Source organism: Rissa tridactyla, chromosome Z, assembly GCF_028500815.1.
Source record: "Rissa tridactyla isolate bRisTri1 chromosome Z, bRisTri1.patW.cur.20221130, whole genome shotgun sequence".
In the NCBI taxonomy this organism is placed as follows: domain Eukaryota; kingdom Metazoa; phylum Chordata; class Aves; order Charadriiformes; family Laridae; genus Rissa; species Rissa tridactyla.
This window is the reverse complement of record NC_071497.1, coordinates 59,183,005-59,206,459: the sequence shown is the minus strand read 5'-3', so window position 1 is coordinate 59,206,459 and position 23,455 is coordinate 59,183,005. Positions and strand designations below refer to the sequence as shown.

The 23,455-nt window shown below is 38.8% G+C and overlaps 1 protein-coding gene across 11 annotated transcripts in view; it reads right to left on the bottom strand.

Moving 5' to 3' along the window:
• Nucleotides 1-23,455, bottom strand: part of FCHO2 (FCH and mu domain containing endocytic adaptor 2) — a 94,401-nt gene that overhangs the window by 5,521 nt on the left and 65,425 nt on the right. For 5 of the 11 annotated variants that reach the window (XM_054187023.1, XM_054187022.1, XM_054187024.1 and 2 more), the window contains 12 exons: nt 23,275-23,299; nt 22,528-22,570; nt 21,726-21,820; nt 17,548-18,054; nt 16,020-16,123; nt 13,878-14,007; nt 12,190-12,249; nt 9,756-9,867; nt 8,983-9,138; nt 6,784-6,916; nt 3,834-4,033; nt 118-182 (listed from right to left, as the gene is read on the bottom strand). In XM_054187023.1, the coding sequence (XP_054042998.1) occupies nt 118-182; nt 3,834-4,033; nt 6,784-6,916; nt 8,983-9,138; nt 9,756-9,867; nt 12,190-12,249; nt 13,878-14,007; nt 16,020-16,123; nt 17,548-18,054; nt 21,726-21,820; nt 22,528-22,570; nt 23,275-23,299 (1,630 nt within the window). The other 6 variants (XM_054187030.1, XM_054187031.1, XM_054187027.1 and 3 more) reach the window with 5 other exon arrangements.

Sequence of the window (23,455 nt, the reverse complement as noted above, 5' to 3'; positions counted from 1 at the left end):
GGATACAGCATAAGAAGACATGTACACAGCCATGAGGGCGTAGAGGCTAAAACGTTTACCTTTTTTACTGTTATAATTTTTCTGTACAAGAAAACAAGACAAAAGAGTGCAACTTGCCTCCATTCTCAGACTTCTCTGAAATGCTAGATATTTTCCAATACGCTTTCATCTGGTCTGCATTCCTGTAAGAGAACGGTAGGTTAGTTATAAGCGTCAGTTTTAGCACATTATTTCCCTAGATTTACACCGGTATGTTACACGCAGCTCTAAACAGAGGTTTATAAAAACACTTGATCATTTTAAGGTAAGCTTGTGGAAGACTGTACAAAGCAAACATGAAAAGAGACGAGTGTGTCTGCGTTGCCCCAGAGCAGCAGAGCTCAGAAGAACACACCACCTTTTTATGGGGCTAACACTGTCCTGTGCCCTGGCTACGGCTCCACAGCTCAAACCCCTCTGGAGTCTCCAAGGGTAAGGACAGGCCAAACGCCCTGGAAGCAGTTTGAAATCTATCTCTTTATGCTTCATGATGACGGCATGAGGGAGAGCTACGTGGATCGCTCTCCCCTGTGTGAGACTCCTGGCTCCTTGTATTTTATTCCATTTCCATTCTAGTAAAACTAGTTGCTCTAAGTGACGCAGGGTTTACGCTAACTTGCGATGCTGTAAAGGGGCAGAAAAGGGCACCAAGCGCCAGAGTCTCTGAGCTGACAGGGCATTTTAACTCCTGGAGCACTTTGCAGCATTTTGACCAAAGGAAAGTCAACAACTTAAAGCTGTGAGCAGCAGGAAGGTTTGAAATTGCTTTTGGCATTGGTGTGGCAGGAGTGAAATGCTTACACAAGCCGCACAGATGGTAGCGGGTACTTGCAGGAGGTCAAGTTATAAAATATTTGTTTTTTTAAAAAAACAAAAAATCCACCACCAAATCCACTAGACCAAACAGATAGCACAACACAAACACTAGAGCTGCCTGGGACGTGACTGTATTTTTATTATTTTTGGTCAGCTTTCAAGGCTCAAAATTCTGGCCTTGGGTAGTTGCCTAAGTGAAAGAATCTGGGCTCAAATCCTTTAATCTGATGAGTCTGTGATGAAACTATCACTAAGATTTGAGTCTTCCTAGCTAACACTAGGTGTTCTGGATGGGTGTTTCCACTCTCGCTCACGCTTTATTACAGAGGGTTTTGTCGAAGAAGCCTGGGCCAGGAGACTGGCTTCACCAGATGTTCTAGTCATGTTCAGGCAGGATACTGAACCTGCCCTTGCTCAGAATAAGCTTAAGATGACTTGGTTGAAGGTATATTCTTGACTTGAAATACCAAGTCAAGAAAGACTCAGTCTTCCCAGTTTTTTTTTCCACTCAAAATGATACTGTTTTACTACTTTGTTTACTTCACACTGGCACACGCACAAGGCAGGGGGGCCAGTAACACGGAAGAATGGCAGCTTGTGATGGCAAGGACCAGCAGGAGGAAGAGACTTCCCCTGAAGCCTGAGGTGGCCTTGCAGAACTGCTTCACCGCTCTGCAGACTGAAGAGGAAAGACCCACCGCACCAGGAGAGGCACTGGAGCTGGGTAAGGCAACCCCATCTGCATTCCGTGTAACAACCAGCGCAACTAAAAGAAGGCCACGGGTGACAGTAGTAGGCAACTCTTCTGAGAGGTACAGAGGCAACCATTTGCCGACCCGATGCACTCCCTAGGGAGGTGTGCTGCCTACTGGGGGCTCATATCAGGGATGTCACTGAGAGACCACCAAACCTCATACAGCCCGCTGACTGTCTCTAAATTGGAGAGACATGGATTTGATGGATGTACCCATCAGTGGATAAGGAATTGGCTGGATGGTCGCACTCAAAGGGTTGCGGTCAACAGCTCAATGTCCAAGTGGACACCAGTGACGAGTGATGTTCCTCAGGGGTTGGTACTGGGACTGGTGCTGTTTAACACCTTTATCAGCAACACTGACAGTAGGATTGAGTGCACCCTCAGCAAGTTTGCCAATGACACCAAGCTGTGTGGTGCAGTCAACATGGTGGAGGGAAGGGATGCCATCCAGAGGGGTCTGGACAGGCTTGAGAGGTGGGCCTGTGCAAACCTCGTGAAGTTCAACAAGGCCAAGCGCAAGGACTGCACATGGGTCGGGGCAACCCCAAGCACAAATACAGGCTGGGTGGAGAATAGATTGAGAGCAGCCCTGAGGAGAAGGACTTGGGGGTGTTGGTGGATGAAAAGCAGGACATGAGCTGGCAATGTCCTCACAGCCCACAGCCCCTCTCACAGCCCAGAAGGCCAACCGTAACCTGGGCTGCATCAAAAGAAGCGTGGCCAGCAGGTCGAAGGAGGTGATTCTGCCCCTCTACTCGGCTCTGGTGAGACCCCACCTGGAGTACTGTGTCCAGCTCTGGGGCCCCCACCATAAGAAGGACATGGACCTGTTGGAAGGAGTCCAGAGGAGGGCCATGAAGATGATTAGAGCGCTGCGGCACCTCTCCTATGAAGACAGATTGGGATTGTTCAGCCTGGAGAAGAGAAGGCTCCGAGGAGACCTTATAGCAGCCTTCCAGTACCTAAAGGGGGCCTACAGGAAAGATGGGGAGGGACTCTTGATCAGGCAGTGGAGCGATAAGATGAGAGGTGATGGTTTTAAACTGAAAGACAGGAGATTTAGATTAGATATTAGGAAGAAATTTTTTACTCTGAGGGTGGTGAGACACTGGAACAGGTTGCCCACAGAAGTTGTGGATGCCCCGTCCCTGGCAGTGTTCAAGGCCAGGCTGGATGGGCCTTTGCACAGCCTGGTCTAGTGGGAGGTGTCCCTGCCCAGGGCAGGGGGGTTGGATCTTTAAGGTCCCTTCCGACTTTAAACACTCTGTCATTCTATGACTTGTCCAATTAGCACATTTAAATGTATTGCCTCCAGAAACATCAGAACCTATCTAATAAATGCATCAGGTTTATTTATCTCTGAACCCTGCTTTGTAAGGTAAACTGCTTTATAAGTAACAAAGTTAACAAAGCCTGATTTCCTTCAACTCGGTATTCTTTGCTCTCTTCGCACTAAAAATACCCTCTTGGAAATAAACAGTCCAGGAATTACATCACAGCTGGGCAAGTACCTACATGCTGCCAAACCACAGGCACGGTGGTTGAATTCTGCTTAGCTTTTGCTCTAGGGATGTGCTGCTCTGCCTAGTCTCACTACCCGCTGCTTGTTTTCACAGACGTACAAACATAATTACCTGAGATCTGTGTCTCACTGTCAAGTGCTACTGTAAATGCAGGCTTAGAAGGTGGTGGCAGGTAGCTGCTAGTCACATAGTAATCTGCACGATGCTTGAAGTGAGAGACAATACCTGTCTTATGAAGAGCTCCTCTATTACTGAGGTTTGTTTTAAAATAATTTCAATTATATTTTTAAGAACTGCATTTCTTCTACTCTCTCTATATAATCCATATATATGGGTATATTTATACATACACACATACAAAATGTTTTTTAACCATTAAGAGATTTTGGTTTCAAATTACTATATTAAAAATGTCTATCTTGTCCATCGGCAAAAAGAAAGGAAACATTGGAAATTTCATAAAGGCTTGTATTATTAGACTATTGGAATGGGTGCATGTTGTCTCATTTTAGCTTATGTGAATTGGCTGCACATGATCTGTTTCCAACCAGAGAATGTCCTTAACATCTGACACTACACATTTTATCAAGACAAAAAAATTAGCTGTTTCTTCCAGTGAAATTTTTCAGACTGTCTATGACACTAATGAATACATGGACACAAATCTGAAATAATAAAAAGAAAAGTATTAATATTACCATTTTGCAGGTGGAAGCGATTGCATGTTTGTTACTCCTCCATCTACTGGTACCATAACCTGGACATTAGACAGCATACTAGGCACATTCATAGACTCTGGATTGTACTTATAGTCCACTCTCACATCAGTAGTGCTAGCATTACATTTCCAGTAAGTTGCAAGATTCAAGGGAGTGGACTGGATGCCATTTGAAGACACCTGTAAAAGAATAAACCATTGAAAGCAGCTTAATTAAAATATTCCCCTTTTGGACAGAATTAGGGAGTGATGGTAACAAATGTAACTCTAAATCCTGACAAAAAGATCAAGAGAACAATTGACTTCCGAGTCCTTAATCACAGAATTCTGAAGATTGTTGCAGCCTAAAGTAACTTCTTTTAAATTAAAGAAAAGATTCAAACTCCTCTGGCCCACAAGGCTTCTTCCTGTTCTGGCTTTTGTAAGTCAAAATAGTTTTGTTTCAGTCTTGTGTTCTGCCTCACACAAGAAGCGTGCTTGCGGCAAAATGACTTAATCCTTATCAGTTGTGTGACATACTAATGCAGCTGCCCCAGCAGCAGAGGCCAATACCTGTCATTATGGGAGAAGCAGCCAGCAAAGCAGTTCTTACCTATTCAAAACATTATTTTTCTGCTGCAGGGGGGCTGGATGCTGCTGCTTCCATAGCTGAGCTTGTGCTACTGCCCTTTTGAATATATACCACATTCCTAGTCTACTTGGGGAACCTTCTATGTCCTGGTGCCCTCTCTTGCCTTTCCTTGGCAGCCCAGAACCTTTTCTACCTGCCAGTGCTTCCACCAATCAGGCCAATGCCTCGTTTTTCCCCAACAGTCAAGATCTTCAATAGATATTATTCTTCCACAGTTAATAATTTCTGCAGTCCAAAGAAATGTTTTGTTCCTTCCATCTTTCTCAGGAATTCTGCTTTTTATAGATTCAGTATGCCAAGATTTTAAACTGTATTGGGAGGATATGGAAACTACACTGGTGTTAACAGGTGGACTAACAGGTTCTTTTGTTTTTTTGATGTAGACAGTTGTTTCAAATGTTCAACCATTTCAGTGCAGGCCTAGCAAATCTCTGTTCTCCCTTTGAGGTGAGTTTATCTGTCTTGAGTTTTCATGAAGACTTTTTACTGACAGCCAGAACATCTTCTCACAGATTCACAGAACAGTTGAGGTTGGAAGGGACCTCCGGAGTTCATTTGGTCCAATTCCCCTGCTCAAGGAGGGCCACCTTGAGCCAATTATCCAGGATTGTGTCCAGATGGCTTCTGAATATCTCCAAGGATGGAGACTCCACCACACCTCTGGGCAAACTGTTCCACTGCTCAGTCGCCCTCAAAGGAAGAAGCTGTTTCCTGATGTTCAGAGGGAACCTCCTGTTTTCACTTGGTACCCATTGCCTCTGGTCCTGGGCACCACTGGAAAAAGCCTGGCTTCATCCTCCTTCCACTCTCCCTTCAGGTATTTGTATACATTGGTAAATCCTTCCCACCTGAGCCTTCCCTTCTCCAAGCTGAACAGTCCCAGCCCTCTCAGCTTTTCCTCACAGCAGAGATGCTTCAGACCCTTCATCTTATTGGGTCTTTGCTGGTCTCTTTCCAGTATGTGCATGTCCCTCTTGCAATGGACAACCCAGCACTGGACACAGTACTCCAGGTGTTGCCTCACCAGTACTGAGCAGAGGGCAAGGATCACCTCCCTTGACCTGCTGGCAATACTCGTCCTAATGCAGCCCAGGAAACCATTTGCTGCCTTTGCAGCAAGGGTGCATTGTTGGCTCATGTTCAACACGGTGTGCCCCAGGACCTCCAGGTTCTTTTCTGCCAAGCTGATTTCCAGCTGGGTGTCCCTCAGCGTATATCAGTGCATGGGGTTGTTCCTCCCCAGGTGCACTTTCCCTTGTTAAATTTCATGAGGTTCCTATCAGCCCATTTCTCCAGCCTGTTGAGGTCCCTCTGGAGAGCAGAATGACCCTCTGGCGTATCCAGAGGGTCTTCCCAGTTTGGTGTCATCAGCAAACTTTCTGAGGGTACACTCTGCCCCACCATTCAGATCATTAATTAAGATGTTAAACAGGACTGTAAACTCAGTATTGACCCCAGGACATACTGCCAGTTACTGGCCTCCAACTAGGCTTCATACTACTGACCACCATCCTCTGGGCCTCAGCCAGTTTTCAATCCACCTCAGTGTCTGCTCATCCAGCCTGTACTTCACCAGCTTCTCTACAAGGATGCTATGAGAGACAGTGTCAAAAGCCTTCCTGAAGTCTAAGCAGACAATATCCACTGCTCTCCCCTCATCCCTCATCAGGCCAGTCATTTCACCATAGCAGTTTACCAAGTTGGTCAAGCATGACTTTCCCTTGGTAAATCCATGCTTACTGCTCCTCATGATGTTCTTGTCCTTTGTGTGCCTGTAAATGGTTTCCAGGATGAGATGTTCCATTATATTGTGAGAGGTAAGAATGTCATACGTTCTCATATATTACAATTCATCAGCTACAGCATCCAAGACTTATGCAATTACAAAATCAAAGACAGTACAACTACAAGCTTGTCGTGATTTGGGCCAAATTGGCTACTGAGACGAACAACTGATGCTCTCAAACAAACCCCCCCCCCTAAATTCAAGGAAAATTTGGCTTTGCTAGCAGATACCTAAAGAAGCAATGTTTGAAGCTTGCATACATGAACTGGAGTAAAGTGTGAGCAACTTGAAACAGGTCATGAATCCAAGGGAATGACATGAAGCATGGCAGGCATGCAGCAAGCATGGGCAGAGCCTATGCACTGTAAACAGTGACATACCCAGAACTGGTCTAGATGAGGGATGACAGTTCACCTGCATGCTGGCAGGCAAAGAACAATTCTTTTAATTTCTATGTAGATATGAAATCTGCCAGAGTTCCTTAAAAAATTCCAAAGGAAAAAAGGTGTTTACCTGATACTTTAAAACATCCACATTGTAATAGGATGCAGATGGATTCTGTTCTGATAATTTCTTGAGGTAGACAGTTATAGCTTGCATGTTCATCCAAAAATCCTTAGTACTGGAGTCAGTTTGTGACTGATCACTAGAAAGAAAAAGCCAGAAGGTAACACTGAGTTTTATTATTTTGGATGTCTAAAAATTAAGATCAGATCTTTCCCCTTCACTATTTCAAGCAAGAATTTGTTCTCATGCTCTATAACACATAATTGTGCCTTCCTCAACATTAAGACAAATAACTGCTTGCTGTATCTGGTAAAAATTCTCTTTCCAGGTTGTGGAGCAGTGAGTTTCCACCACTGATGATCTGCATCACAATGCTGAATTTGGATTTTACATTTAATAAACCACAATTTTAATGCAATTAGGTGTGGGAGGTGGGGATGAAAGTGGTATCTGAAAGGAATGTTATCCAATTTGGAATAAATCCTAAAATCATAATTAGCTTTTGTTATGACATAGCTTCACTAATGCACTGAATTAGGACTGGTGCTGTATGTGTTACTCTATTTGTATTTGTAAGCTTTCAAAATATTTCAAAATATTTTCAGTTAAAAGTGATTTTCAAATTATTATAAACAATTGTTTCTCAGATACTTATAGTTGCAATTCAATCTTAGTAAAAATTTACTGTATCACTTCTATATGTAGGTAAGAGCACACATGACTGCAGAAGCAAAATCCTCTTTGGGAGTTACTGGAGCACGGTGTTCTGCAGACTAAGAATATTTTCAGCTCTGGTTACATTAGGTTTATTTTGAATAAGGAAGAAGCTTTTAAGAAAACTGATTTGAAAATAAAGCGCAAATCACCATGTCTGTGGATACAGCGAGAGTGAAAGCTGATGATGAGCACCTGGAACACAGTAAATATAGCAGCAGTGCATTGAACGTCCTAGAACAGTGACTTGCGTACCAGTAGTCTGCCCAATTTACTTAGAATTTGGTTCTCAATACACCATCGTGATTCATGAAATTTCCATTTTCAGTAAAATATATAAACACTTACTTATCACTACAGTGGCCTTCCACAATTTAAATAAATGATACCAGTAGTAAAATCTTTCTGCTGCTCCACAACCAAGTGCAATTCAAATCAGAAATTGACATCACCACAAATATCACTCTCATTAAAAGCTTTAATCTCTATAAATACCAAGCAAATTATACCCTTTGCAATATTTGATGAAAAGTCAAATTATTACCATATGCGTTTAACTTCATAAATAACCATTACATGCATCCTTTCTAATTAGAGGTGAAGTGCTACAGCACTCAGATAAGAATACTAGACATTTTCACTTTTTTTGCAAAATACAATTTTTCAGTATAATTCATTCTGTCAGATACAGCTCTGCTAACATTTCAGTTATACACTGTCATGTCAAAAACCGATTAGTTTTGTATGCATCATTCATTACATTAAGCATAAACAATAATAATTAAATTAAATACAAAAGAATGGATGCATATGGTTTGATTCATTCTTTATTTCAGTATTTTAAAAAATGTGGCACTTAAAAGCATTTAACTAATTTTCAGATTTCTCCAATAAATGAAATAGAAACTGCTCGGCTGAAGCAGATATCTGCTAAATATTGACAGCTTTTATAATTGTTTTTTTTAAGATCTCCAACTGCTGTGATTTCAACAGTTCTTCTACTGAAAACAGTAGCCCTTTTTCTTAAGTATTCTCCCAAGCATGCTGCTACACACCTGACAGGTACAGCTATGTAACGGATCTGTTCTACTGTAGAAATGATACAGCTTAAAAATACACTAATAAGTGACAAATGGGATTAGGAGTAGATCCTACTACTTGTTTTCCATATAAGGCTACTGTTTCATCATTTAATCTTACCATGGTTACTACTGTATAAAGAAATAATTTATAAAATGCATGTAAAATCACAGCTACATTTACAAACTATTTTTTATGGCTCCCGTTATGCTCAGCCCAAGTTTCAAGTCCAGTAATCACTGACATTTTTAATGGTGGCGGCGGAGGCAACTGACCAGGACAAGATTAATTCAGGAAATTAAATTATGTATAAGGAAATCAACAGGACTGTATCGAATTCTGATTTACATATAAAACAACTCACATTTTACAAATCATGTAATTTACTATTATATTAAAAAAATACAAAACCTGTATACAAGTTGTGCATTTGGAAGAATCTGCTCTAGTTTGCTTGTGTTTTTTACCCTGAAGCAGAGCACAGCTGGAGATGGGTTGCTGGTGAAGACTTTAATAATCCCACTTGGGAATGATACTGTCATATCACCAGTAATCTTCACAATACATCTAGAAGAGAATGAAAACATCAGTTTCATTGCAACTCATTAACTGCCTCGTTTCAATACCAATTTTAAAGCAATCACTGTACTTTCACAATCTGATGAACTGAATTAAAAACAGAAAATAAATTTCAAATGAGGGAAATGTGGCACTGTGACAATGTACTATCGCTTTCAACTTGGAAGTCAGATGAAATAAGGAAAGAAAAAGGTTTAGCTGCTTAAGCATACAGTAGTCTTGGTGGGTATTTTTCAGGCTTTGAAAACATGGCACAGCTATGCTTAGGCAAAGCCTAAGTAGCATAGCAAGGGATGTGACAGAAGGAATGAGGTGCTTTTAGCTACCCAAATTTACATGTAGCACCTACCTGACTATAATAAAAATCCTTCTTGTTTTCAGTGTTCTCACTGAACATGTTTTTGTAAAGCAGGGATATATGAACCCCTAGTGGGATGCAGGCCAATAGAGTGATAAGCCACTGCTGTCACTTATACCGGGGGAAAAACCCCCTTTGAATCCCCCTTCTAATGTATACACGTTTCCCCCCCAAGTATTAAAAGTAAAACCAGTGTGTTTTCTTATTGTAACTTATTACATTCAAAACAATTCACTATTTAACTAACTTTGTGGGATCTGCTCCTTTAAAGTAGGCGTTAACAGATTCAGTAAGGGCTACTGCAACAGGCAAGGTGTCCTGGTTTCCAAGGCTGACAGGGCTGGGACCACGTGAAACACCTAGAATACATACAGTGTATAGGTTTAATTTTCAAAAAGCTTAGCAATAGATTTCAGAATGGTTGACTACATCTGTAAGTTTCACAAGAGGTTACTACCATCAAGGTCACAGTAGCGTCTGAATTATTCTTGAAACGTGTGTACAAAACCATGAACATAGTACAGTACATTTGCACCATCAAAACACTGCTTAGCAGCCTATGAAAACAAGACTATCAGTATGACATTATGGAAATGGACAGACACAAGGAAATACACATGAGACAGAGAAACACTGCACTAAAATGCTGCTGATGAAAGTGAAGTCACCAGATCCAAAGAAAATTAGACATTGACCAGAATACGTAAAAAAAAAAAATAAACCCCTACTGTATGCTTATTGTATGGAAAAAAGTATGATAAAATGCTCACAGAAATGCAAAGAATTCACTTACAATATGCATGAACTCAAATGCAAATATATTAATATTACCCTACATAAGCACTGAACATTCTTATAACTATTTCAGCCAATAAAGATTACAATTCCCAAGCAGAAATTGTTGGAGAAGCCTTCACAGATGTCTGTGCCAACACGGATACTGTGCATCACAAGACAGATGCTGTGCCTTCTGAGGTCTTTCAGAAGGAAAAAGGAAGTTGGGACCTTGCTCTCCACAGAAGGTCTAATATGAGATATCAGAACTTAAATTTGGAGATAAGTGAAAAAAGTAGTAACAACGAGAGAGTAAAAGAGAGGAGCTGGTCTAATTCTGCTACCTCATACCTCACTCTCCATCGTGATTTCTTGCCTAAGGCAGTAAAATGTTCAAAATATTTCTCAGCACTGTGAAAAAATTCTTAGTGCAACACTTAGCCTTCCTTAGATCGAAAGTGATACTCTAGTCACAAATGTTCAAAACCAAAAATCCTTAGATGAATGAAACATTATGATGCTGGCTACAAAATACTGATTTGTTTATTTTTTTCAATATGAACAGTAGGTTGTTTTTATTCTTTCAGACAATACATGGGTCATGTTTCCAAAGTTTTCTTTCACTCCCTGAAAACTACCTATAAAAACTGTGATTCTAAATAGTCCCAGGAATCCAGAAATTGTGATTTCAAGAAGCAAATGTGCAATAAAATAATGAGTTAACAACAACCAGAAATTCTGTTTGGTGAAATACTGAACTCCAGAAGTATTCTCCACCGAAGCCAAAAAATGCACTCAACGGATGTGGCGCTACAGTTGCTGGGGTGTTTTACTGCCTTTTCCCCCCAGTTTACTAAGAAACACTAAACAATTGCAGAGCAGACAGGAGATCGTTACCATGTATTAATTAACGCCAGATTGTTTGCAGATGTATAAATTATTTTTAAATATTTTACTTATAATGGCCTTGTGTATATTTTGATATTGATATTTGAAAATCCTGCAGAGTAATGCAAATACCTAAATCACATTCCTATCAGTAAAAGGGAAATACTGATTTCTTGACTGAAGAGTGAAATTTATTAGGAAGAATAACACTATTTTTACTTTTTTTTGGGAACACCAGAGCAAATGTGTGTATGTACATACATTTCTCTGAGATGTATTTGAGGGGCTACGAATGAGACAGCTTCTCTCTTTTTGCTCTGCCCTCACTGTTTGTCACCCATAAAAATCCATAAAAATCCATGGCTTTGATGCCCTGTCACCTGCCCCAGCCCCGACCACCGTGAACAGCCCCTGAGCTGTGACACAACCATGCAAACAGCTGCACTGACACACTCAAGAAGGTTGCCGAACTGCAGAATAAAAGACTGCATCATTGGTCATCAGAAAGGGTGAAAAAATAAACCCGACCAAATGGTTTTAGTTCAGTTTAGGAAAAAAGATTCAAACAACTTTAATACTAGCTAAATGGCTGTCATGAAAATAAAACTGTTTTTTAAAAAAGATTACCTTTATTATGTGTATCTTCAAAGATTTTTATTATATGTGAATACAGACATATTTTTACCTACTTGTCTTATGAAAATAATGATTGTCAAAGTAAAAATGTATTCATTTTACTTGAAAGAAAGTAGTAATGACAAACTGAAGAAGCATGACCGAGTTTTAGCTTGTTTGGGGATGGGGGGAAATAGACAGAAGATTACATTACATAAAAGCAGTTATACCAAGTTTTGGTGATTTCAGCAACATATAACTTGTTAAGTAGTCGAGCTTTCAAGCTACTTGTATCTGCCAGATACTAGAAATAGCTGGAGAAACTTGTTTCAAAAGGAATATAATTTTATGCGTAGTGTATTAGGAAGATTAGTTAACACGTAAATCTGCTTTGAGTACAATACCTGGTGGTGTCTCACAAAGCTTTTCAATTGTAGGAAGATTTCCAATCAAAAGATCATCCTCTATTGCATTTAAATGAAACAAAACATTGCAAGAAAACAAAATATTTCAAGCAAAAAGAGATGTTAAAAAATTAATATGTACAAAAATAGTTCGCAAATTAAAATAAGGCTAAAGCATAAAAGAAACATTCAATTATGCATGCCTTAAAATTGGCTTGGAAAAAAATAATTAGAGTCATCTCTCTGTCATTCAGAACAAATGCGGTATGGGAAACACTGGATTGTGGAAAAGTCAAAAGAATACAGACAGTAGTGCAGACTATATCCTCACGCCCCAGAGTCATTCAGCGGTCTGCACTGTCTTTCCCAGCTCTCCAGGACTATTTAATTCATACAGTCCGTGCAGATGGAACTGGCCTTGTTTATTTTTGCTGGGCCAGGTTAATAACCGTGTCAAACCTCGGTGTCAGCACACACCTCCTTACCTCCTCCCTCACCTCACGACTTCACTCTGTCACTGTCTCCAACCACACACACACTCAGAGCTGGGGCTATTGATGCTGCTGCCACCAACTTTTGGTTCCTTGGCACCAGTGCTGAGGCCTGAGGATGGGAGCCTGGATGGACTTTGGCAACCAAAATATTAGTTATCTTTTTGTGATGCTTCTCAGCAGTTGGGAAACTGGTGGACACCGAACTGTAGCAGCTAAGGCTGGGCAGACCTTACTAGCTTTGGTGCTGCACAGGGTGGAAACAGCTGCACTTCTTTCAGTGCAGAACTCCCACTAGAAGCTGTGCAGATGCTCTCCTGAGCTGCTGAGCCTGGGCAAGGATTCCTTGGCGTCAGTAACATTCACAGGTAACTGAGCGTTTACTCAAGAATCTGATTTAACTTGGGACTGAAGTGGTAATAGTGTTCAGGAATGAAATACCTGAACTCTGCTACAGAAACAAGTTAAAATGTCTTTAAAAAAAACCACAAACCAAACAAAAAACCCAACAACCCCCAAAATAAGTCTCCTTTTCATTTGTTATAACCAAATATCAAAACTGAAGGACTTTCCTTCAAAGACATGAGAAAACCTTCGTAAATTAGTGGCAAGACATGAAGACTAATTTGTTTTTCATCCTCATCTTTTTTGTTTGGTTGTTTGTTTTGCTTTTACTAAACAGTTCTGTTTAGCTTATATACTTCACTAACTTGAAGAAAAAGGCGTATTAGTTTCATTTTTTTTGAAACTGCAATTACAGAATAACAAACGAAATTAAAATATAAAAGAACTCAATTTTGTGAACATTGATATTAATTCAAATGTATCAGTATCCCAAAATATTTCTGCACCTATACAATAACATCTTCTGAACAAATACATAATAACAAGTTGTGCTTGATGAATGGATATACAAGCATACCAAATAAGAATTCATGGGACAATAAGTTTGAAAAATATTTCCCTAAAGAAAATGCCATAATCGGATCTATGGTCTAATCTAATTAAATCCACTGTTCTGTATCTCAGTATCATTTAGGTCATTTAGAAGCAGGTATTGCAAAGGATTTTTGAAGTACCTACACTGGACTTGCATATGGAACAACTAACTGCAATGCATAGTTTTCCTAACAGGTGGAACCTAGTGGCAGTATTATGCTATTTCTAAAATAAGTTAAAATGGTTAATTTAACTTACCAACTGTAGGTGTGTTTGCTGCACTGAGGGAAGCAGAAGAGGATATTGAGGAAATGCTCTCTGCACGTGCCAAGGGAGCTGCAGGAGGTGGACTTGAATTAGAGGTCAATGGAGGGCTGAATGGCCTAGGCTGAGCAAAAAAGATTACAAGAGTATTACACAAAGTGATTTTAAAGAGATGATAAAAGGACTGTAAACAGAAGAACTCTTAATTTCATGCCCCACTCAATTTCATAGTGTTTCTCAACTTAGTTCCTTTAATGTTTTATCTACCCTAGTTTTTAGTGTAAAACAGAGAACCCACATTTTCCATTGGAATCAATAATTCCACTACTGCATAGATTAACATTATTCATTTTTTGCCTGAGTAGTTAAGTCTGATATATTCGATTATGTAGCAGCCTATCAAGAACTGCGCTATAACACAGTAGCAGAACCTAAGCCTACAGCCCTATGTATGTGTGCAGCAAATGTATATTTACAGAACTAAAGAAGAGCTACTAACAAAGAGTCCAGCAGAGGACAACTAAAATAGTTGGGATTGGAGTATGTGAGAGAGAGGGACAGGCTGAAGGACCTGGGTTTGTTGAGCCTGGAGAACAGAAGCCTGATGAGGGATCTATTAGCAGTCTTTTACTAGCTAAAAGGGAGCACAAAGAAAGCAGAGTGAGGCTCTTCTCAGAGATGCAAGAGCTACAGCAAAGGAAATTTCATCTGAACTTAGGGAAAAAATTCCTTCTTGTAACCTCGTGGTTAAACCCTGGGACAGGTTGCCCAAAGAGATTGTAATAGCTCCCTCTCTGAAGATTTTCAAAACTCAGCATGTCCCTGAGCAACCTGATGCAATTTTGAAGTCAGCCGTTCTTTGAGCAGGGGGTTGGCCTAGAGATTTTCAAAAGACCCATCCATCCCAAATCTCTGGATGGTTTTATGATTCACTTAACTGTTCAGATATTAAACTAAGTAACGATCATTTTGGGATTAACCTATCTAAAAGGTACTGGAACTCTTGAAGCATCTATTTTGGCTGGCTAACTATGTTTTTTTATTTTCATTCTATCCCTTGTTGTTGGGTATGTGGCTTTTATACAGACTATGGGAATTGTAAAAGGAATTGATTTATAATGAAGACAACTGAGAATCTTCCACTTGTATCCACATAACAGCCGGCTTCTAAAACAGTATAAAATGAACATATCTTTGTGCAAAATCATACTTTATAACAGAACAGGACCAGCTAAATTCTTCTCTTTAATTATGATGACATGAAGAAGAGATTCCTTGGTCTTAGAGCAATTACTACAATTTTATATTGGAATGAGAAAAGGATCTCAAAATGAACCTTATTCTGACCTTACAGAGATGCAAAATAGTTTAAAAATGTTTCCGTTTTCTCAAAGCATACAACCAGAATTTTGTTCCTAACATGAATATGGTGAAAATATCTTGCTACTTTGAAAGACAATAAGAGGATCTTACCACAGCAACATTTTTCCAACTCAGTAAGTCAAATGAAACCCAAAGAATCCTAACATTCACAGAGGAGATTACGCATTGCTTGGTCTGATATGCTGTCTGGGAATTTGCATTCTTTGCCACATTCCTTATGGGCAGGTGGACCTGCCCTGCAGGCAGCGCGCAGAGATTCAGGTAGCGTGCAACCTCTCACTATCCGGATGGGCAGCTGCTGCAATCTGCTACCTCCCTTCTCCACCAACCAGCACCAAGGGCAGGGAGAAGTCGCAGCAGGGCTACTTGTGTCAACACGTGATTGATAAAGATCTACTTAATACCATTCATTCCCCAAAGCCTTGGTGATATCCCAAAATCAATGGAGCTTTGTTAATAACTTTGCTAGTATTTCACATTTTGAAAACTTCAATCTCATATGCATGCTATCCTTTCATTATCAAATTATTGATTTGTTCCATGCAAAAATTATGTTTTGGACCTTTGTAGTTCTGTTACGAATTATTATGTTATAGTAATATAGTTATCATGAACAACTTCCATGGAGTGAAAATCTGCTTATGTGTTTCCTTGAACATTGGGTGGAATGTAACTCCACTGTAACAGTGTAAATGAATGGTATATCTGAAATCAAGTTGCAATGGAGAAATAAAAAAATCAATCTATACATACTATTTCATTAATCCCACTAAGTTTCCCAGTAGACAGTTTTGGTCTTGAAGCAGGCCTTGGAGGGGGCACAATGGTGCCTACAGAAAGAGGAGTTGTTGGTCTTGCTGAAAGAAAGCAAATTTACGGAAATAAGTATTAGAACGGTCACACTGAACATAAATACGTGCGTATTTGACTAAAATAACTGGAAGTTATGTTTCTATTAAAAGTTCCTATTTTGCAAACTCCATTTTTTAAAATTTACCACTAATCATAAATGCTTTTAAAATAGGGCCATATGATACCCTGAAAAGTGACCCTAAAAATGGCATCATGGGCTTTCTCATTGCTGTCAAATGAGTTTACACCAACTATTCTTGGAGATCTATATGTAAAAAGATGGTTTTACCCATGTTTCCTTTTCTGTATAGTCTATATGGATTCAGAATATAGGTCTTTCTTGTCTCACCACAAATGGAAAATTCAATGGAAATTCATATTTGGTCCTGTCTGACAATGGCATAACTCTGTTTACACTAAATTTTGTACATTGAAATCCCATTGACTTCCATAAGTATACACCAGTGTAACAGATAAATTACTCTGTTGATTGTAAGAACACACTAACTCCTTACCTCTTAGACGAGCTATCAGAAGAAAAAAGCAGTAAAAAATAATACTGCCCCCACATGCTTCTAAACCTAACAGAAACAACTAACAGATTGTGGCAGCAGTACAAAGATGCCACTTTTACACAGTCACTTTTCTGAATAGAATGAATAGAACTGTATTTCAAAATAAATGTTAGATGCCATCCAATGAGTACGCCAGATGTAAAATTAACTTCAAAATGGACTGAAATCATAATATATAACTATTTTATTGCAGCACATCCTATTATCTTCCTCAAATTATTCTGGATTGATTCTTTTTTATTTACATCAGTTAATGTTATTTAAAATGCAACTTTTAAGAATGGAGTTTTCTCAAGCATTCAGCATTTACATTAAGAGTACCACAGGCATTCAGTGAGTCATAGGAGACTTGCCCAAATGCATTTTTCCTTTGCCCTTTTAGTACATAGCATTACTGTGATATCATCCATGCTTTACAGTTCTCAGTGTTAAAAAGGAGTAGTTTAAAATCCAGTTTATTTAACTTTATTTAATCTTAAAATATCTATACAAAGCCATTTAGGAATGGAATTGTTTTTGCAAATTTCATCACTTTGAGATCTCACTGCTGTCTGACATCCCACAAAAATACATTCCTATTTCTAGAAAAGCAAAGCTCTGCATAGTTAAGAGAAAGCAATGCCTTTAATTGAATAATTTCCATTTTTCTTCTTATTTCAAGCTGAATACTTACTTCATTGTCCTAACTTTCAAGGAAGTTGGTGCTAACAAGCAGTTTAGTACATTCTAAGTAAGAAGGTGAGTTAATTTTAACATCAGGTGAGCAGTAATAACATAAAGAAAAATGAGTCCAAAGCTTGCTTTTTGGAGTCAGTTATTAGCAAAGAGCAGTACACAATGCATGCTTGCCATACCCTTATTTGTATGAGCACAAGAAGACACTAAACTATAGTCCAGTAGTGCTGAAGATGATGCAGAAGAAATTTCAGCAGCAGTACCAGTTTCTTCAATGAATAATTGTTCATGGCATATAGTATTATTGAAAAGGTCACTTTGATCCTCAGAAGCACAACTGTTGGAAGAATTCCCAAGCAAAGCAGAAGAGGCAAGGCAGGCATTTTCAGTTTTAAAATGCAATCTTTGGGGTTCCTTGTCTGTGCTTGTGTTTCTGTTTGTAAGAAGTTCATCAGCAAAGGAAATCCACTGACTCTGAGACCATGAAACACAGGATAAAGTACTGGTGCTCCCTGACGGCGCTGCTGTAGCACCAGATTTGCACAAAGTGCTAATGGTAAAGTCTGGTGAGGATGGGCTTGTAGACCCAGCATCTGTCTGGTGTCCAAGCAAAAACTGAGATACTCTACACCCAGGCAAATCAGTGGTAGACGAATAGGAGCTCCTATTGTGCTCTTTTAGTGTAGCTGAAGGAAAAGGGAAGAATTGAAACTAAGACCAACACTGAAAAGATAGAACTTTCAATCTTCAAAAAAGTATTCAGTATCCACTGCATGGGGATCGCTAACCAGAATGAAAAATAACTGCTCTACTAAAAATCCCACCACTTACAAATAAAAGAAAAAAATCAATGCAGCCACATATCACAACTACATCCTTCGTAGTGCCAACTATGTTGCTTTCCATTTTTTAGGTAAGCAAGCCAAAAAGGAATTTGTTGTGTTTCTCTCCACTTAAGGCCCTACTTCTCATGACTTCCTTATTCCTCTAACTTCCTCCCTGTAATGGTTTAACTTCCTCTCATCTTTGTCTTTTCCTTCTTGTGTCCTACTCTGTTTTTGTTTTCTCTCCATAGCTTTCTGCTTTTCATTACTTTCAGTTATTTAATCAAACCTATCCTATCCTGTTCCTTGCAAACATTTTTTCCTGTTACCCTTAACATTTGTAAAGGAAAGGCCAACACAAATGGCTCTCTGGTGAATAAATGAAGACAATGCAGTCACGAGATCCTGTTTGATATTGTTCTGTCTGTATCAACCTGTATCTAGTGAGTAACTAACTATATACACGAGGCATCATCCACCCCATTTTATTTCCTCTCTCATCCTATAGTCTTCAGGCTGCTGGAAAACCGGAGTTTTCCACAAGTATTCCCTGCACTTGGCTGTTGCCTGCTGCAGTAGATGCCAACAGAAGCAGAAAATGCAAGGTTAGTCAATTCTCAACATCCTGCAGATTGGCAAAGCTAAGTGCAACAGCAGAGTGACATACAGAATCAACAAAGAGACCAAGACCTTTAACAGTTCAGATCAAAAGTACAGCTGTCCTCTCTACAGTTGTCCTTTTGCCATGAACAAGTACATTCTCTAAGCTCACATAAACAGAGTTTTAACACTGTCCTTTCTAACAGATATTTTAAATATAATTCAAGGGCTTTAAAATACTACTATAAATCCTATTCAAAAAGCAATGTGGAAATGCTCAAACCTATTTAAAAATACATATGGATGAAAATGAGGAAGATAAATAAAAAGAAGCATTTTTACAATATCAATAGCTGGCTAAAAAATGTCTGCTGTGTTTGTTCAAGATAACAGAGTTAGCTTAAGATTCTAATAAAGCAGGATTATTCATGGATAACTAAAGTTTACTTCTATGCTGCATAAACCACTGTCTGCTCAAATACCATGGTAGTTTAAGTGTTCAATGATTAACAGAGTTACAAAACAGTATCTAAAGAAATGTTTTAACAGTTAAAAGAAAAAAGTAATTTGTGGGACACACTACATCATGATATGCAGGTATGCTGTATACAAAACAATTAAGTTATGTAATTTAAATTTTGGATTGAGATTTTCAAAAGCTTTAAGCAACAGCTTACCTATATTAAACTTCGAGTTGAAGATAAAACAGTGATTTCAAGGAAAATATGATCAGATCAAAGTTGTGTATTTTTTAAAGTCTTCAGAACTAAGCTTCAGGTTAGTGAGCATCAGAACTCGATTTAAACAACGAGAGCTACATGGATTCATTTTTTTTTCCCAAAAATGTATTAGTAATTTGTTATACTTCAGAACGCTCACTTTCTACTCAACTCCACGGATCATTTCACAAGTGTAAATACCTTAGTTAACTTCTAGAACAACAATCCTTTAAATAATTATTCAGCAGATAAAGTTTGCCAAGGCACAGATATCTTATATCTAAAATTGACTTATGCCCACAGGACACTATATTCTACCACTGTCAATAAAATGCAGGGCTCTGTGCATAAGCCTCTTTCGGGTATGAGGGCTCAGGTAGATGACTCCCCCCAGATACGGCTACAGATGATGTTACAGATCCCAGTTACCTGTCACTACTCATCAGCCAGGGACTGCTTTCTCCACAGTTCTGCTGCCAGGAGGGACTGTATGAACATTTTCTAACCTGCTTTGATTTCCCATCCAGGCGTAACAATAAAAAACTGGATAGAGTAACAACAACCATCACAACAAATTAAGTATCCTCTGCCGCCTTCTACAGGCTCCAACACCAGACCAAAGCTAGCACAACAGATTATTTTGAGAAAGCACTCCTTCTTTTCCGCATACTCCACTAATACATATCTATATAATTTATCCTTAAATATGTAACAAATTTGGATCAACTACCCATATGCTTGACTGGTTACCTAAGTGAGGAAGAGACATTCTAATGATTTCTGTAAGCTAGATTTTTTTAAAACTGTAACTTTTAAGGAACACGAATTTGTAGTGAAAGTTAAGTTCCACTTAAAACCCAAAAGGTTACATAGCAATGCAGTTTGCTGCTAAAAGGACATTACTAGGACCAAGAAGAATCAACACCACTTGTGCAGAGTTCCCCTATCGATACATGTACTCTTCCTTGCTGTTCTTCAATCTGTATGATCGAGCACAGACGAAAACAGCTATAGAGCCATGACTGTGAACAAAGAAGTTAGGTCTACAGTGATTTTTGGAATATGAATACCTAGCTAAAAGAAACAGTGAACACTTCCTTTCTTAGGCTTGTGGGAGGAGAAGGCTCTCTATATTAAGATAGGAGTTGGAAAATAGATACACAATAGGCGGACTGAAAAGAACTGTGGAAACAGTGTATCTGCTACTGTTAGTAAATAGTACATTCTGCTTTGAATCCCCCAAGAAAATCAACATAAATAACAAATTATTTAAAACAATACTTTTAGTAAGCAGATCCTAACATAGCTATAGCATCTGGTTTTGTTTCCGTCTCTCCTTCCTTTTTCTGAACTGGTTTCTCAAAATCTTCTGCTCTCAGCCTCTTCAACACCCATAACCCCTCAAGTGCTATTTTGCCTCTGTCTCCTTCTCTGCCTTTTCAACATAACAATCAAAACTGACTATTTTTGTGATATTTTTTCCCTCAAATACTAGGTGTCAGGAAACCCTGCCAGTATCCTGCCCATGCTAACATCATCCAGAATCCTGCACCCCAAAATTCCCATGCAACATCTGCCCTCACCCTCCCATACTCCTCAGCCCACCCTTTCCCTCCCAATACCCCTGCTCTCCGGTGGTACCAGGAGCTCCCCTTTAATTCTAGTCTCAGTCCTGCCATTTTTATCTGGCTCCCCTTTGATTATGCACGCACATCTCCTAACAGAATCACAGTTCCATACAGGAAACAAGATCCTCACAGCAAAGCTTGGTAGTGCCTTTCTGCTACATAGATCAATGGACTTTTCTGTAAAGAAGAAAACCATCCCTAGTCACAGGGCAAGCTCAGCTTGTCTCACAGTTGCTGCAACAACCAACCTGCGTTTAATCTGCCAGGTCTACAAGCTAAAAAATAGGATTATATTCTAGATGGTGATAATTTTTTTTTGGAAAGTGAGAGAAGGTGATAAAAAAAGGCAGAAGCAAGATAGAATTTTCCTAAGGTTTCTAGTGTTTCACTTTCCCCCTTGCTCCCTAGCTTGAAAGTCTGATAAAACTGCACATGCGGTTGGGTATTACTTGTAAGATAGTGTACTGCTTTACAAAATTATTTCATTTCAATAGGCAAAGCACATCCCTTTGCAATAACTAAAAAAGCAACAACAGAACATCCTGAAGCATATAGAGAAAACATTTTCTGCTGTCAAATATTTTACCCGAGGAGGATGAGGATGCCAAGGAAGCTGAAGAAGAAGATTCAAGAGAACTGCTGAAGAGTGGATCCCATGCCAGGAGGTCACTGTTCCCCTTTCTATATTGAGAGTTACAATCGGAATATAAATGAAAGATGTATATACTCATAAAATTCAAATGATAACTTCAGTAGTAGTTTGATAATATAATAAATATAATAATATGATCAATAAATTTGCTATATTCTTCTTTATTAGTTAGTCTTTGCATCTAAAAATAAAAAGTATTTAGGAATTGCAGGTCAAGAAATTGATTTAAACTTAAGGAGACTATTTGAACTGATACCTTGGGGCAAGTTTGTATGCGGACATACTTCATAATGTCAGTTAAACAAATGTTATTTTGAAGGAGACATATATCTTCAAATCCATTGATTTCAGTATATACATATATAAGCAATGCATACAGACCTGTCCCAATCACAGGCTTGTAATCTTAAACACTTTAGCATGGAACGCTACAGGATAGAAACTAAACCTGTCTCATTTAAAACTTGAGATTTTAATAAAACCCAATATTTTGTAATCATGTAATTATAGATATCAATTGAAATGGATCACAATGAAGGAAATGCAATAGAAGGGGAAAACAAATGAATAGAAATCTCCATTCTTACATAACTACTCCTTAACTCTTACGATGCAATAGATGCCCAACTTAAAATAGAAGTCAGCTGGTATTTTCAATGAGTTTCCAAGTATTAGATCAAAATAAGACCAAATTCCCACAAAACTGCATTTGATAGGATTTAACATTTGAACTTACTCATTAGTTGGAGCAGAAAGCTTTGATTTTGTTAACTCTTCACCTAAGCAAAAGACACAGTATTATCACCAAAGGTGTGACACTCCAAAATAAAAATTTCAGCTTCATTATAAAAAGACAGTAAATATTAACGGTTGCAGTTGGAAACTAAACTTCAACTCTTAACATGGAAAAGAGAAAATTCATTATTTCTGATAATATAAATTTAGATACTCCTGAGGACTACAAAGAGAAATGCATTTCAGGAGGAAGTACTGTTCACTTCCTTAAATTATACTGTTTACATCAATATTATTCTTCAGCAAAACTGTCTTGTTTTTCCACTGAAAAAAACCCCTACAGGATAGAGAATCATGCTCTGACCTCTATCTCCATGGCCACGTTTTATGTGTTTGACTATAAAACAGAGAGAGTGTGCTTTGATGGTTTGTGGATCATACTAAACTTGAGCAGGCGGAAGGGTTTTAAGAAGTTGCACAGGAGTCTTTTCCATGGGGTCCCCCCTTTGGCTCTTGGATGTGTTCCTCATCACTGTCATAGACAGCCTCATCTGTTTCCCAGAATGGGGAACAGCCGATTACACAGAAAAAGAAGAGCGATCTAGAACTGACATGCAATTTTCTTTTTCTATTTAAAACACAGATCCTTAAGACATTTATTTCTTCGACATTTAAAAAAAAAAATCTATTTTCATGATATGTTAAAAAACTACCATAAATACACTAAAAGTTAAAGATTCACACTTACTGGACGAATTTCGATTCATTTGTGCCTGAAACAGGAAAAAAAAGAAAAAAAGGAAAAAATTCTTTCACCAACTGTCAAATAAAATGCTTAATAGTCCCAGGATTCTTATTTCTACTCTATTTTCTATGAGATACTTTGCTTTCAATGCCATGCAAAACAGCCTAAGCTTGCAGAAGACCAG